Source organism: Erpetoichthys calabaricus, chromosome 14 (genome assembly GCF_900747795.2).
Source record: "Erpetoichthys calabaricus chromosome 14, fErpCal1.3, whole genome shotgun sequence".
Taxonomy (NCBI): Eukaryota; Metazoa; Chordata; class Cladistia; order Polypteriformes; family Polypteridae; genus Erpetoichthys; species Erpetoichthys calabaricus.
The window spans coordinates 19793701-19807711 of NC_041407.2; the positions used below are offsets into that span (position 1 = coordinate 19793701).

The 14011-nt window shown below is 41.9% G+C and overlaps 1 protein-coding gene across 1 annotated transcript in view; it reads right to left on the reverse strand.

Moving 5' to 3' along the window:
* pik3r5 (phosphoinositide-3-kinase, regulatory subunit 5) overlaps positions 1 to 14011 on the reverse strand; it is a 178266-nt gene that overhangs the window by 63205 nt on the left and 101050 nt on the right. Inside the window, 4 exon segments of the mRNA XM_051918933.1 lie at positions 5866 to 6004; positions 6119 to 6187; positions 7684 to 7784; positions 12239 to 12253. Coding sequence (XP_051774893.1) covers positions 5866 to 6004; positions 6119 to 6187; positions 7684 to 7784; positions 12239 to 12253 — 324 coding nt within the window.

The window sequence follows — 14011 nt, forward strand, 5'->3', positions numbered from 1 at the left end:
AGATAAATAAAAGCATAATTTCAGATTGACTATATCACATAGAAATTAATAGAAACATTAGATGAACTTTTATGGAATTTAGTGTGTTTATTCACTTAATGATGCCGGCACTTCACATTAGTTCAATTGAGCTAAACATATTTTGCCGATGATCTCCATTGTCCTCATTTCCGTGGATAAAAACAGTTGGCCAACATTGATAGACTGATGGACTTCCATTGTCGTAATGTCCTGGTGAAACCTTTGACCCTATTTCCTCACTGGCTGCAATAAGATTAGCAAGGAAGAAGTCCAAGTGTGAACGCAGAAAATGAACCTTTTGCACTTTGTGGTTTTATATGTTTGAAGCATGCTATCAACCTGCTGGATGCAGTCTGGTGCTACATAGTTGCCAAGAAAATCCTCAGCCACATCCCTGAATGCCTTCCATGCCTTTGTCTGGCCCCACTAGAAGATCTTTGAACTGCTTGTCATTGATGAGGTGTTTTGTGGACCAACAAAAAATCCTTCTTTAATCTTGGCATCGGTGATCCGTGGAGTCATCTGCCTATATCGAAACTCTTCACCTGTCTTGCTCATTGCTTTCATGACATTTATCATCCGTCCAAGTTTTATAAGAAAATGAGACAAAAATCTCTTTGTTGGTTTCGACAAGTGGTTTACCTGCCACACTATGGGGCAGCCAGTTCTACCGTATATACTCGCATATAAGTCGGGTCTTGAAACCCGAAAAATTGATTATAAAATCACACCCCAACTTATACGCCCGTTCAAAAATGTGACCCTTTATTTTTTTTTATTGTTACATCTTCTTGCCTCCTCCAATCTCGCACCAGTTTCTCAGACACATCGAATTTTGTTGCAGCAGCGCAGTTACCAATTTTCTTCGCCACATCAACAACTTTTAATTTAAAACCAGCTTCATATTTTGTTCTGATCAAACGCTGCATCATAGATAAGGGATTCTCTTACGATAAAGGTGTATGAGGGTATGAGAAACAAGAAACACAAAACAGTGCAAATGTCGCTTTGGAATAGTTCAGGTATTACTGTGTGGTCATGTAGGCACAATACATACAAAAAAAAAAAGGCCGTGTGCTCGGTGGTTACTCTCTCAGGTGGGTGTTCATAATCTCTTGGACCAATAGCGTGAATTTTCCGCATTCGACTTATATGACTGACATTATAAAATACCGTAAATTATACGGTAAAATCAAACCCCGACTTATCCGCGGGTGAACTTATCAGCGAGTACATACGGTATTTAATGTAATGAGACTCTTTAGCATAGCTGTCTCATTCTCACACAAAATAGGACTTAGATCACCACAGATGGTCCACTTGTAGTCGTTGTACAGTACATGTGTATGTATACTTACACTCACCAGCCACTTTATTAGGCACACCTTGCTAGTACCGATTTAGACCCCCTTTTGCCTTCAGAACTGCCATAATTCTTCATGACAGAGATTCAACAAGGTGCTGGAGACATTCCTCATGGATTGTGGTTCAAATTGACATGACAGCATCACACAGTTGCTGCAGATTTATCAGCTGCACATCTGTGATGTGAATCTCCCATTCCACCACATCCCAAAGGTGCTCTACTTCATTGAGATCTGGTGACTGTGGAGGACATTTGAGTGCAGTGAACTCATCGTCATGTTCAAGAAACCAGTTTGAGATGACCCGAGCTTTGTGACATGGTGGGTTATTCTGCAGGAAGGGGCCATCAGAAGATGAGTACACTGCAGTCTTAATGGTCAGCAACAATACTCAGGTAGGCTGTGGCATTTAAAGGATGCTCAGTTGGTACTAAGGGGACCAAGGTGTGCCAAGAAAATATCCCCCCACACCATTATGCCACCATCACCAGCCTGAACCGTTGATACAAGGCAGGATGGATCTATGCTTTCATGTTGTTGATGCCAAATTCTGATGTCTACATGCCTACATGCATGGAGTTGCTGCCATGTGATTGACTGATTAAATATTTATGTTAACAAGCAGGTGGAACTAATAAAGTGGCCGGTGAATGTATAATACGAGAGGAAATCACAAAAATAGGTGACAGCACAGACCAAACTCAATAAGACACATCCAAAAGTGTTCAGGAAGCAAAATCTTTGCTGTCACTGGAGAATGAAATTCTCTCTACTATAAGGTAGAGCCACCTACATCTCAGGTTAATATATAAAGTGAATAACTCATGAGCTCAGGACTAGGACTGCTTATAAACATTTTCTTGGTGGGATCACCTTTGCAACAGTCCAATCAGTTTCTCAAAGTTACACAGAATTAAATTATACAGCCTGCACATATCCTAATTTGTATTGCTAGTACATGATATGAAAATCCAAATCAAACCTACTGACTTGACTATTTGATTCATATATCTGGTCCAATCATTCCATGGTGTGTTATGGATGTGTCTCATAAAAATGTGGAGGCTACAATTCAGGGTGAACCATATTGCCGGATCTTCTAGCTCCATCTCATTCTTAGATAATGTCTGCTCTAATAGGAAGGGTCTCACGGAGCCTCTCCTTTCTCACCGCATGGTGGTGCTTTCTTCTCTGCAAGATGGATAAACTGCAAAGGCAGGCATTGTTGAGTGACATCAACTGCAGCAGCAGTCAGAGTGAAACCTCACCTGGGCAAATTACAACACTTGAGAAGTAACAGTCATCTCTGGTAAGTTTCAGACACTGTGCTTCTTGGCAAATGTAAAGACAATAGAATGGATGTTAGAAGAAGCAAGTATATCTGTTATATCACACAGTTGGCATTTTCTTTTGTGTTATGTGCCCATAACCATATATACTTCGATTCCTGAACCTACTAAATACATTCCAGAGTCAAAGTGGGCCAGAACGTATCCCACAAGACAGGAACCAGTCCTGAATTGGGCAACAATCCTTCACAAGACACATTCACTAATACTGGACCAATTCAGCCACAACAATTGACTTCACATACCCTCGTGTGAAAAAGTAAGTACACCCCATGGAAACTGTTGACGTTTTCAATGTATTTGAACATACTGTACAAACATTAGATCTTCATGAAAACAGTGCCTACATATAAAGGTGAAACACAGGGGAAATTGGCCTTTTCGGTCATTTATTTAACACAAATATCAATAGACGTAATGGTCTACTGGGTAAAAAGTAAGTCCACCCTTGGCCTCGCTGCTTGCAATTGTCCAATTTAGCAGAAATGACTTCTTGTAAGCGGTTTGCATAACTGCTCACCAGATACTCTGACATCACATTGGTGGAATATTTGACCTCTGCTCCACGCACAAATTCTTGAGTTGCAAAATGTTTGTGGGTTTTCTTGCACGTACTACCCATTTCAAACTCTGCCCACAATGGGATTCACATCAGGGCTTTGACCAGGCCGGTCCATAATCTTCTATTTCTTCTTTTGAGCCATTTTTTGGTGGATTTGCTAGTGTGCGTTGGATCATTATCATGGTGGAAGATCCATTTCCAGTTCAACTTCAACTTTTGGAAAGATGGCCTCACATTCTCCTCAGGCACACTTTGATATGATGCAGAACTCATAATTGAGTTGATGACTGTAAGCTGGCTGGTCCCTGAGGGAGCAATGCTACACCAAACCATAGCATTTCCACCACAATGGTTGGTATGAAGTTCTTCTGCTCCTTACAGGTCTACTGTTACTGTGGCCAAACAACCATATCTTTGATTCATGTTTTCAAAGCACATAATTCTGGAAGGCCTGGTCTTTGTCTAGATGCTCCATGCCAAACTGCAGCCTTGATCTGATGTTCTTTATAGACAGTCAATGCTTTTTCCAGTCACATCCCACATGCAGGTCAATGTTTTTGCTGTCTCTTTCAGATTGCAGATGTATGCACTTTGACACTAATTGTTGCAAGAGTTACCTGCAGATATCAAAATTAAATTTCGGGGTTCTTGGGGAATTCTTTTACTATCAAATGGTCAGCTCTTGGGCTGAATTTGCTAGGCCGGCGAGCCAGCTGGTCCTGGACAAATCAGCAGTCATTTGGAATCTGCACCACTTGTAGATGACTTTCCTTATGGTGGAATGGATTTCATTTTTAAGTCCATTGCCAGACTCCTAGGCATCCACAAACTTCTCTCTGAGGGCCTCAGAGAGCTCTTTTAGGATGACACAACACACATCAATAGCAAAGAGAAGACCAGATCCTTGATATCTGTGCTTTAAAGAACATGGGGTCCACCTACATGATCCATAAAGAGGTTCTAATCATTGACACCTCATCTAGAGCACCTGATTCAAATTTGATAGATTTGAAGTTGTGATAAACTTAGGGGTGGATCATACGACAAATCCATATTTTTGTTAATTTGCATTATGAGAATGAAAACACCGTGTTAATTGTATGTGTCATTTGCTCAAGTCTATCACCTTCATCTGTAGACACTGTTTGCCTGTTTGAATAGATTGAAAAAGTCAACAATTTCCATGGGGTGTACTTACTTTATCGCATGGCTGTACATCTTTCTGGAATGTGCAGAGGCAAGCTGACATACTTTGAGCAAAAAGTCACCGAAACATGGAGACAAAATGCAACGTCTGCAGAGCACTCAGGCTGGGATTCAAACCCAGAGCAGTGCCACTCTCCTTCTAAGCCAGCGGTTCTCAATCTGTGGGGCGCGAAGTAACAAAAAAGGGGGCGCGAATGTTGCCATATGTGGCGTAATTTCGCTATTCGTAGGGAAATTTTAAACTTGTAGCGGTGTATCGGCAGCAAAAAATATAGGAATAAATTTTATTAGGGTTTCAAAAAAATGTTAGGGGGGCACGATTAAAACTGTTATGAAAACTCGGGTCGCAAATACTTAAAGGTTGAGAAACGCTGTTCTAAGCCATCATCCTTCAGAAAAATTTCAATGAGCAATAAAAAGCAAAATGGAATTCTCATCGTTATGTTTATTTAATTTTTTTGTTTTCTTTTGCATGTTACTTTATATGTTTTTGATTTTTTTCACTTTCATTTTTTTTGTGTTATGTAACTTTATTTGTATTTTGTCGATTGATAATTCTGCGTTTATGAAAAACGTCAGCATTGTGATGCCTTGTAATTCTAGTTATGTGAATTGTAGTCTGTATGTGGTGCCTAGGGGCGGAGCCACCTGACACTGCCGCTGAGGGACCGCCCCCTTCCTATTTAAGGGGAAGCAGCTGTTACCATGGCCACTTCAGGCACTGAGTTTGTTTACTGTTTTGTGGTTTATGCGCCTCTCTTATTATTGTATTTCCTGTTTTTTTTCTACCCTTGCATTCAAATTAAGCTGCTGTTTCTGTTTTTGGATTTGTTCCTTTTTAGGTTGGCATTATACGCAAACTTATTTTGATCCTTGATTTTTTTGTCCCCGCATTTAATCCTTTTGAATCCTTTCGGTAAATAATTAAATACATAAAGAAGATGCCACAACCATCACCAAGAAAAACGATTAAGAAGATGACATGAGGTCAGATAAGTATGGAAATTTATTTTTGGGTCAGATGCTTTTTAAAATGGATTTCCCCTTTCCCTTTTGTATGAATTTCTAATAATTGTGAATTAAAAAACCTTTGTCCCAATTTTGGGCCTGTGAAAGCAGTAATGCCTGCCTATTGGGTTTGGGCCCAGGCTACCCGATATGGTGAGGCCTACTCTTTTGGGGTTAATCCTGAATAAAGTAATCTCTTTTTTTGGAGGCTTGCACCGTTTCTGATCTTAAAGTAGTTGCTGAACAACTCGAATGAGAAATTGCAAAATGAAACATGCCTGTGGATTTTGTTCCCAACCCAACTAGACTTCAGATTTCATCCAAAGTGTGACACCTCAAGGATGCACCCACATACCTGGAGCCTTCATTTCCTCCTGGATGATAGTCAGCAAGTCTTGGCTGACGCTGCAGTATGGCTCAGGCCATGTAAGGAAACCGTAGAAGACATGGTAGGCCTCTCTGAGAAGCTGTCCATCCCAGGGAAAGAAGGGTGTCTGCAAGGGAGGTTTGGAGGAGATCCTTTACATTAAAGGGTTTAACACCAGACAAGCCACTGAAGACAATCACACATCGCACATTGTTAGTGCCAAGGAGATGAAAACACTCACCCGCAGAAGAGTGGAGAAGAACATCAGGTTCAATGGGATGACTAGCTTATACTCACAGGTGTCCTGGATCTTAGGGGCAAAAAAGAAAAGAAAGAACAAGTGACAAGGCATATATATTTGGGACATGACACTGTCTTATAACTCCTTCTATAACCTCATTCACCCCTGGATGCCCCTCCATGATCTACACACAGGACCTGCTCAGGCGCTTTCCAAAAATCCCCACTTCTGTTTCTGAGCCTACTAAATCTCATCCAGAGTCACAAGTGGCTCACGGCTTATCCACCAAGTCAGGAACCAGTCGTGAATCGAATGTTAATCCACTCCATTGAACTCGCGTCATCGATAGTCATGTTATGAAAATGGACTGAAGATACATAACTGGCAATGGTTGGTGAAAAGTGCATGGTGCTTTTATTCCAATCAAAGTGTGAACATTGCAGCGCAACCTTCCATAATAAATAAATCAATAAACAGTACGTACAAAAACAGTGTTCACAGTGAAGGTTAAAATCATCAATAAATCAATCCAATAACAGATTAAAACACACTCAGGATCTTCCATTAAACCCTTCAGGAGCCTTGGTGTACTACGTCCCAGCTGCTCACCCCTACAGGAGATGCCTTCCATCCATTTGAAGCTTCTTCGAGAGCTGTGATCCCTGCTCCTTTTCCCTCACTGCCATCTCTCGGCCTTCAGCAGGACCCCACTCGATATGATTGGTTGCTCCTGCTCTGTTGGCGCTTGGCAGAAGCTACCCTGCTCTATAAGTACCACCCTGGGCCATCCTCGACCACTTACCATGCTGCCATAAAGGCCCTTCTTCCTTCTTTCTTTCAAATTTTTCTCATTTTTCCCTCTCTCATTCCTGTTTTGATCTCTCTTTGTCCTTCTCTATTATAACTTAGCGAGACTGAAGGTACACAATTGCGCACCCTAGATCTCCATCCATCTATCCATCCATTATCCAACCCGCTATATTGCAACTACAGGGTCACGGGGGTCTGCTGGAGCCAATCCCAGCCAACACAGGGCACAAGGCGGGAAACAAACCTTGGGCAGGGTGATATTTGAACATGCAAACAGTAGATCTTCATGTAAACAGGGCATACAGATAAAGACGATAGTCTTGAACAAGAACACACAAAAAATTTGCTTTGTCAATCATTTATTCAACAAAAATATCAGTAGATGTAATGATCTGCTAGGGTAACAGTAAGTCCACAATTGGCCCCAGAAGCAGGCATTGCCCTCTTTAGCAGAAATGAGGTATTTTGTAGAACTGTCCACCGACTCTAATATCGACTCGGGCGCCAGACCACCTCAGGGCACACACACACACAAACCCACACTATGGACAATTTCAGATCGCCAATGCACCTAACCTGCATGTCTTTGGACTGTGGGAGGAAACCCATGCAGACACAGGGAGAACATGCATACTTCACGCAGGGACCCTAGCAAGACTTGAGACAGCATCTATAGGTGGCATAACAGCTGTACTTGCACACAACCCCTGGACAGGACACAGAGAGGGAGTGAGGAGAAGGAGTAAAGGGTTTACCTCTTTGGCTCTCTTCAATATCTGCTGGAGCAGAATGAGAAAGTTTTCGGGGTCTCTGCTGACCAGCTCCTCCAGGCTCCAGCGATTCATACACAGGGTGGCTAGAAAAAAAAGGGGGCAACAGAAAATGAGACCATGTGCACACTGATATGTGCTGTACCCTCACTGACACAAAATACTTGGAAACTGAAAACAGATGTAAGTCAATCTAGTGTGCATTTTTACAATCAGGCAAGCTACACGTATGCAGATACACCTGGATACACACGGGTAGATGCACCCTAACCTTTACTCTTGAAAAGTGTTGGGGTGCCAACTGGGTCACCCCCTTTATTCTACTTGCAAACAAACTAAACAGGCGCTGAAAGCTGAACCATCACCCCCAGGTTATGTGCACTCTAGACCAGGTTTTCTTCAAGGACATTTCTGTATTTGGGTGCATTCATCCTTCCCTCAATGCTGGCCAGTCTATCTGTCCGTGCCACTGAGAAGCAGCTCCATAGCATGATCTGCCACCACCATGCTGCAACATAAGGATGGTGTTGGGCACGTGATGAGCACTGCCTGGTCTTCATCAGGTGTTCTAGTGTGATGCAATTACTACCAACCTTTCTGATTTTCCTGGAGTGGAAAATCTTCCATTTTTCAACTGTAGACTGTTTATATTAAATTTTAATTATTTTGCTCAAATGAACCAGGATGAATTGAATTTGCAGGACTTTAATTACAAGCTTGACAAGCATCCTTTCCTTGTACATTCTTGCTGTATTGTACTCGTCATTTATGCATCTGTTCCAGTCGGTTTCTTTTTCAATTAAGTTTATGACCTGGGAGTGGGAAATAAGTGCAGATGCCACGGAATGGACAGACACTTTAGGACTAGGAATTACAGAATTAAGGAAGGAAGGAGCACGGGGGTACTTGAAAGATCAAACACTTCGATCAGAGTCATTTGTTATAAGGACAAGATAGCCAATCAAATGTATGCAATGTCACATGTCCTGAAATCCCACATGTGCATTTTAATATAAATATGGCTCATCCAAAGGACCGAGGCAGAAGAAAAACAACAAGAAAAGGGCAACATCAAGACATGTGAGGCCATCTGATTTGGACATTAGATAAACATATTCTATGAATAATGCCAATCGCTACACCAAAAGCTGTCAACACTTCAGTAAGCTTTTCTAAGACTGTTTATATCTTAACTTTTACATCTATTTTATTTTCTATTATAATCAGTCAGTCATTTTCAAACCTACTTAGTCCTGAACAGGGTCACAGGGCAGTGCTGGAGCCAATCCCAGCTAGCACAGGGTGCAAGGCAGGAACGAATACTCGACAAGGCACCAGTCCATTGCAGGGCGAACACACACACACACACGCACGCACGCACACACACACCCGCACACACACACACACGCACGCACGCACGCACACACACACACGCACGCACGCACACACACACCCGCACACACACACACACACACACACACACACACACTAGGGTGAATTTAGGGTCGCCAGCGAACCTAACCTGCATGTCTTTGGTCTGTGGAGTTAAACCCATGCAGACACAGTATGAATATATAAACTCCACACAGGGAGGACCAGGACGCACTGCACAGCCCGTATTTTCTACTATATTTTCTTCTATTTGGTATTGTTATTTGTTCACTGCATTGCCTTTCCATACTTTGCCTTTTATATAGAGTGATTGAAATAATTAAATGGCACCAAATGTGGATGTAATGTTGGACTCCACTTTTGCACATATTATTTTGATACCTTTATGCGGTGTTACACATTGTAGCTAATTTGTCTTTAATAAATTTTGTGGAGGTGCTGCACTTTTCACAGAATTATGTAACCATAACACCGTAAAGGGGCATCCTGTTTATGTTATGTGTACAGGATTCGTGTGTGTTTTATAATTATTGCAGACGAATCTGTAAACATAATCCATTTCTAATTAAAATGTAATTACATAAGACATTTATAGATAGATAGATAGATAGATAGATAGATAGATAGATAGATAGATAGATAGATAGATAGATAGATAGATAGATAGATAGATAGATAGATAGATAGATAGATAGATAGATAGATATTCAGGTAGAAGTGTTCCACCACCTTTCCTTGTAGAGATAAAACTACACTCTGCACACGCTCAGTTTGATGCACACGTATAGCCACATATTTTGCATTGTGTAACGTAATGAAATATTAGCACACAACTTAATACAGTGTGAACACACATGCCTGCTTATTCTTATGTTTATAAGTTTATACATATAAGGTAAGATTACATAATCAAACTAAAGTTGTGCGGATGATCCCAGCAGCACGGGGCACAAAACAGGAAACAAGGCTGGGCGGGGTGCCAGTCCATCACACTGCTGCGCTCAGACCAAGCCAATGTTGAGTCTTTAGTTGATCCAACCTGCAAATGCTTATACAGTAGATATATCTGAATTGTGTCATGAACTAGAGAGCTCCTAAGCACAGAGTCCCCATAAACTGTAGCAAACAGCCCCACACGTAGAAGGATCCATCAACCTTCAACTTGAAGCAAAAAAGGGGCAACCACAGAATCTCTATGAACAAAAATATCTCTCTATTATAAAAAAAAATCTTGAGACGAGACGAGACTATTGCCAAGAGATTTTATCAAGTCCCATTTACAGTTAACAACCCATGTCCACGGTCCTCACACCTCTCATTCGTGTGAATGCTTTTGTTAGACACAGTTCTTGCGCTCTTATAAATTTTTATGTTTTCCTCACTTTAAGTTCCCAATAAAAGAAGACTTATTATGTCCAAATCTTAATGTAGAATTTCATCCCGAAGGGTTATCAACAGAAGAAATGAGTACACGAGCAATCCTAGCACCGCAAAGTCAAATAAATTTACGCGAAAATTGTTGATCAGTTACACAGCAAATTAGTTAAATGCGTATCAATAGACTATGATGAAACAACTGGTGGTGATCGTGCGGAAGATGAAAACATCAACTTACAATATCCCGTAGAATATCTACAACCGTTAACACCGTCCGGTCTTCCACCGTCCAAATTACTATAGAAAGAAGGATGTACAGTATCGTAATGTTATTGCTCAATTTATGTATGAGTGATGGGCTATGCAATAGGACAAGATTAGTTGTATTGAAAATTGGTCAAACAATTCTAACGTAAAATTTTAACAGGCGACAAGTAAGGTAATCTAGTACATCTTCTGCGGAGAACATTAGACACCAAAGGAGATCTTGATATGCCATTCCTATTAAAATGTTTACAGTTTCCCGGTAGAATAGCTTTTGCTATGACAATCAACAAATCACAGAGATAAACATTCGAAAAAATCGGTTTATTTATTAGACAGAAAGAAACGATATTCACTCACGGGCAGTTATATGTTACATTGTCACGATGAAAGTCCAAATACGAAATCAAAATTCAATGCGATATTGACAAAAATTTAATTGCAAGTATTGTTTTTACTGAAGTTTACAGTAAAAGTGCAAGTTAAAAAAGTATTTGCATGTTAATTTCAAAGCCAAACAGAACGAAAATGTATAACGCAACGAATACCTCTAACGCAACATGAAGCATAATTTTCTTTCAATTTTTTTACGTTTTACTATTTTTTACTATGGTTAATTACTCGCTGTAATGTAAAATAGTTCTATTATGCATATGTAACAATTTCCATGACAATAGCAATCTGTTTAAATTGTACATCCACTCCCCAGTAGCAAAAAAGTCCAAAAACCTAGAAATCCATTAAAAAAAACACACACACAAGAACACTCACCAAACCCACCAAGTGAATTCAATGAACCATAGAGGACAGACAGAGAGTTTACTCAGCCTTTATAGGGTTGAGGGCGGTCCGTTGATGGAGATGGACCGGTGGCCCTGCCTCTTGTTGAGCCTCCCTCAAAACACATTGAACATAGTAGAAAACACATAGAAACTAAATGATCGGTAATACTGACGAAGTATACATAATTTACAAAAAATAAACATGAACAGTAATACTAACAAACAAAAGAAATAAAAACAAAAAAAAAAAAGACATATAAATAGAATTTGAACCCGGGTGAAACGTAACCGATGGGACCCTGCAAAAGTAACAGAGCGACTGTGTAAACTCCACATGGATAGCAACTGAACACGGCACCTGACGCAAGGATCCTGGATCTGTGGAATGCAGTTGCGTTGCCCACTGTGCTACCCTGCCCACCTGATTTATAGAGATACACACTTGCATACGTTCCTCCACAAATATTGACACACACAACCCCTAATACTTGCTTGGCAGACAGAAAGGCAACCTCTCTTTGGTCAGATTTGAGTTCTGCAGACAGGCATATTTTCAGACGTTCCTTTAGTGTACATACGCAATCGACAATACCCGAACTTGCACTTGTAGCGGCATGTATTGATATTACAGGCATAGCGGTTTGACAGACAAGGCCTGGGCTCCCTTCAGGCATCTGTTCACATTGGTGCTCATTGCAACCCCAAATCTGCAGGAACCTCCCCACCTATGGAGTTCAGTACTGTACATTGTGAACCACCAGGGGGCGTTGCAGCACACTAAATATAACAGCACATGTACAGTCTCGGATGCCAATAAAAAGATTTATTACCACAAATACCTTAATGTACTCCACAGAGAGAGAAGGTTGGGAGCGTACGCTGATTTTACACCACACGATGAAACACCAGGATTGGGACCCGAGTGCAGCTGTGCAATGGATGACACCTCAGCACCAACTTCGGCAATAAGACTCTCCCCTTCACCACTCCACCCAGGTGAGCTTTGTCTGACTCCTCTTCCAACTCTCCTTGGGGGAGTCACATACCGGACCCAGACTATTTCTGGTGCTGTCACAGTACATCCAAGAACACTTCTGGGTCAGATGGAGCCTCTCCGTGATAGGAGATTCTGACTCCAGCAGCTTATCCTGGCAGCACAGGGCAACAGCGCTGCCCACCAAAAACTACAACTCCCACACAGCCCTGCAGGTGTTCAAACGAGATGCACACCAGAGGGATGTCACCACCCAGTGTACAGGGGAAGCAGTCTCCCCATGTCCAACCAACTAACCAACCTAGTCGAGATGCCTGTCCTCCACATCCTTCCATTTAATAAAGGCCAGGTAAGGAACTGTCCATCCCAAGATGGGATGCCAGCCAACCCATGTTGTCTATTACACCGTTCATCTCATCATTAAAAATTTAGCGATTTCTGATATATTGAGACGGATTATTTCAGCCAGTAAACGGAATGATGTGATCACCTGAACATTTGCTACTGGAAATTTATCTTGTGGACGCTTCTACCTGTGGCTGCCGACAGCAAGTGCAAAGCAAATACATGCACAGGCTGACAGAGTGCAACGGACATGCTCAGGCTGCTAAATCCTTAACAGTAACCCAGTTAATGGTTTACCGGGCTACATAATCTTGGTGAAAGCCACCTCGGAACTAATCGGGTTTCTCAGAGGCCAATAAAGCCGATTTCTCTAACCGGAGTAAGAGTTTACATGGCATTTTAGAAATCGGGTTTCTGTGAATAAGGAGGTTAGTGAAGCACATGTAAAGGCACTGATTGACACACAAGCACATGCGGATGTCGACAGGCCTTCATACCCACATGTACCCACTCACCTCATCCGTGCACAGTAGCTTGGAGAAGAACCCGCTCTTCATATAAACCACCAGAGAAACAAAACGTGCTTTTTTTATTATACAGTAGAAAGCCAAGCAATGCATAACAGTAAAACAGGCAAAGATGCCAGCATGGAAGGAGCCACCGATTAACTCCAACTGCGTACCCTGTTATGTACTCTCCACGAGCGAACCGGGCAGAGCCTCACCTGTTAGGGGTGGCAACAAGTTGAACTGCAGTGGCACCGAGCTCATCTGGACTGACTGCACGCCGCAGGGCTGGCTCACTCTGCAAAAACAGCGACGACGGCATCGGGGGAAAGAAAACACATTGCAGAAAAAGAAAAAGAAAAAAAAAAGAAGAACTCACACAGGAGATGACAGGGTGTGTGTGTGTGTGTGTGTGTGTGTGTGTGTGTGTGTGTGTGTGTGTGTGTGTGTGTGTGTGTACTCAGAGGAACCAACAAAACAAGCAGGGGAGGGGAGGGCAGGGGAAGGGGGTAAGACACACCACCCAAGTGACAGATGCAATCAGCAAGCAGTCCGACCCACCAAGAGAAGCCATGTAAACAGCGAGAACAGAGCGTGGAGACGCCCCAGCGTGTGTAAATGTGGTCAGAGGAGTGCATCAGCTTAGGTATTTG